This window comes from Microtus oregoni, unplaced genomic scaffold (genome assembly GCF_018167655.1).
Source record: "Microtus oregoni isolate MIOR12 unplaced genomic scaffold, Mior012 000058F_ref0000040, whole genome shotgun sequence".
Classification (NCBI taxonomy): Eukaryota; Metazoa; Chordata; class Mammalia; order Rodentia; family Cricetidae; genus Microtus; species Microtus oregoni.
This window is the reverse complement of record NW_024543834.1, coordinates 7,039,248-7,042,385: the sequence shown is the minus strand read 5'-3', so window position 1 is coordinate 7,042,385 and position 3,138 is coordinate 7,039,248. Positions and strand designations below refer to the sequence as shown.

The following is a 3,138-nucleotide window of genomic DNA, read 5'->3' as shown; positions in this document are numbered from 1 at the left end:
TTAAAAGACACAGGACAAAATAATCTGTCTCTTTGTAAAAAGCCAAGTCACTGGAGACACAATGAAATTATCCGGAAGTGTCTTGCTTGCCAGCAGGCGACTAACTGTCCACTCCAGCAGGTCAGATGGAAGTCCCTTTTGACTTAGATCACCAGATTGCCACACTAAGTGTCCAGAGATAACTCTATGTTATTGTCCTGGAAGACAAGTTCAGAGTCTTCAAATTTCCTCTATGACTGTTCATAGATCGAGAATGAGCAGGATTACCCAATGGGCAGAACTCACACGCTCTGGGGCCTGGGCTCTCTCCCACCGCCATTGAGGAGGTCTGTGAGTTCTGCGATGTACTTGATGGTATACTTGAGAGTCTGTATCTTGGTGAGCGGCTGGCCTCTCTGGCTGTAGACAGGGGGCAGGTAATTCCGGAGTGTGTGGAGGGCATCTGCCAAGGTCCGCATCCTGAGTTTCTCTCTCTCGCTGGCCTTGCGTCTCCGCTGGACAGACATCTTGACTTTGCTGCCCTTCTGGCCTTTGTGGCCACCAGCGGCTTGTAGGTAGGCAGGTTGGAAAGCTAACAAGCTGTAATCCAGCTCTACCAGGCCACCAGCCCCGTGGCTGCTGTAGCCATCGCTGCCTCCAGTGCTGGCCCCACCGTGCCCATAGGGCAGGGCCACCCCAGAGTAGGACTCCAGAGAAGGAACTGGGGAGAGGCTCTGAGTGGGGGATGCCTGACGCAGCTCCAAGGGCCTGGCTCCGCTTTTCCAGTCCCAGGAAGCCAACAGGCCGACGGTGTCAGAAGAATCCAGGCCATCTTCCAGGTTGAGGAAAGTCTCTCCCAGGTTGTCCATACCCCCGAGGCAGCAGTGAAAGGACTTCTTGGCAAATGTGAAAGAAAGTTTTGCTGCCCTGGCCAGAGACCAGCTCTCTTTTATGATGGTAGGGGATCAGGAACAAGGTGGCAAAAGGGCCCCTGGTAGAGGGAGTTCAAAGGAGGAACCAAGGACCAAGATGGAAAATGAACTCCTCAGGTGTCACTTTCTTCTCATTGATAATTAGCATCTTCCAGCTAAAATGTCTTTAAACAGACCGGCCTCTGAGAGAAGAAAAAAGGAATTATCTTGTTGTAACTAAACCAATTAAGTCTGCATAACCAGGTTTAGCATCGTCCTGTGGAACTCATTAATGGGGAGCCAAAGAAAACAAACCTGGGCATCTGTAGCAAGGAGGGGCTCCTGGGGGGACTTTGGTCCAGGAGCACCCCCATACACACACACACACATACACCTCAGGGATATTTTAGAGTAGATGGGGTGATTGTTGGAGAAGAAGCATGGGGCTGGGACAAAGCAAGTCCTCTGAGCTTTGATTCCCTCCTGTGTCAAATGCAGGCAATAATAATGGCTCCTATTTCCTGGGGCTGCCATGGGCTAGCACGCAGAAGATTCTGATGCTCACTTCTTTCTCCACTCTAGGTTAACTGCCCCGCATTAAAAAAAAAAAAAAAAAATACCTATCCATAGAAGGACAAACCAGCACATTTAGTAAGCTGGGAGTCTTAATGAGCAGGAAATATCCTTCTAGAAGCATAAGGAAGAAAAAAGCAAGCAAGCAAACAAACAAAACAAAGTGAAAAAAAAACCTTGCTTTAAATGGTCACACTGGAATCCCTGCAGCAAGCAGACATCCATCAGATGACAGAACACTCCTTAATGTCAGGAATTTGCAGGGGTACCTGGCTGGCACTTAGCCTGATGAAGGTGATGAAGGGCTTTAAAAAAAAAAAAAAAAAATCCAGCTGCCTGGTCACACCTGGTTTTTTTTTTTTTTGAAATGTATAGAGGAAGTGTGAAATTAACAAGAGAGTCATTTTCCCCCTCCACCTCTCCAAATGCCACCAAATGTGTTAAGTTGGATGGCCTTGCTAGTTAGCTTCATTTCCTATATGCTCTCATAGACGCTCACTTTGGAAAAGGAGCTCCAGACTCCCCCATTTGTCCCAGGCATGAAGTTTATTCTCCCTGCAACTCATTGTTCAAGAGAATATCGGAGTCAGAGTCAGCGGCACCCGTTAGTTTCACAAGGACTCGTCCTTTAGCATGGTTACTTCAGCCCTTCGCAATTGTTAGAAAGAAATGTCAAGGACCTAATTAGAGCACTTGTGGTATTTTTTAATTAGCAAGGCTCAGGAAATAAACATCCGAAGCATGTAATCGGGGGAAAATACGCTTAGCTTTACCATTTGCTGAAGGACACCGAGCCAAGGTCCTGGGTGACAGAGTTAATGAAATACAGTAAATGTATTATTTTATTCCTTTTATTTCTCACTCCCTCTCTCTCCCTTCCACTCTGCCTAGAGTGCAGTGGAATTTTTCCAAGAACTTCTCATGTGTTATAACTAACCTTCAGATTGAAAAATTCCAGCATTGTACGCATGAGTAGGCTGAGGTTCCCAGCACTTAAGAGACTTGGTGACAATCCCCAGTGGGAAGTGGCACCCTCAATAGAAAGTGGCAAATCCCTCTAAAACTCCCAACACCCATTATTTTAAAAAAAGAAATTAACATTTCTCTTATGACAATCTATTGTGAGAGACGCAGGCAGGTGGCCTGTGTGTGACTTAAGGACACAAGGTGGGCGGCCCAGGTGGCCACCACCAGAGTCAGAGTATAAAACCATTTCTCTTTTAAACCTTCCAGATTTTCCCCCTTCCACAGCTTCTTTTGCAAGTCACAATTTCTTGAGCTTTTCCTTCTTTTTACAAATTTCATTTTATTTTATTGTTTTTGTTTTGTTTTGTTTTGAGACAAGGTCTCTCTGTGTAGCCCTAACTCTCCTGGAACTCTCTCTGTACACCAGTCTGGCCCCAAACTCAGAGATTCATTTGCCTCTGCTTCCCAGTGCTGAGATTAAAGGCGTGTGCCACCATGCCCAGGCCAAATTCATTTTCTAAATAAAAAAAATGCCCGTTAAATCTTTGCTTCATGTGGTCAGGGAATGCAGCTCAATGGCTAGCAGGCTTGCCTAGCATTTCTGAGGCCCTGAGGTTGATCCTTCAACACAACATGAACTGAGTGGTTGCCCACACTTGGCAATCCCAGTACTCAGGAGAAAGTGGAGGCAGGGGGGTTAGAAGTTCAA

General features: G+C 46.5%; 1 protein-coding gene across 1 annotated transcript; it reads right to left on the bottom strand.

Annotated features, from left to right (window-relative positions):
* Positions 1-281: 281 nt before the first annotated feature.
* Msgn1 (mesogenin 1) lies at positions 282-848 on the bottom strand. Its single transcript, XM_041639348.1, has one exon. It carries the CDS (start codon positions 846-848, stop codon positions 282-284), a length of 567 nt encoding a protein of 188 aa, XP_041495282.1.
* Between the last annotated feature and the right edge of the window lie 2,290 nt (positions 849-3,138).

Coding starts and splice junctions, on each gene's coding strand:
- Msgn1 (XM_041639348.1), bottom strand. CDS start 848: ATGGACAACCTGGGAGAGACTTTCCTCAACCTGGAAGATGGCCTGGAT.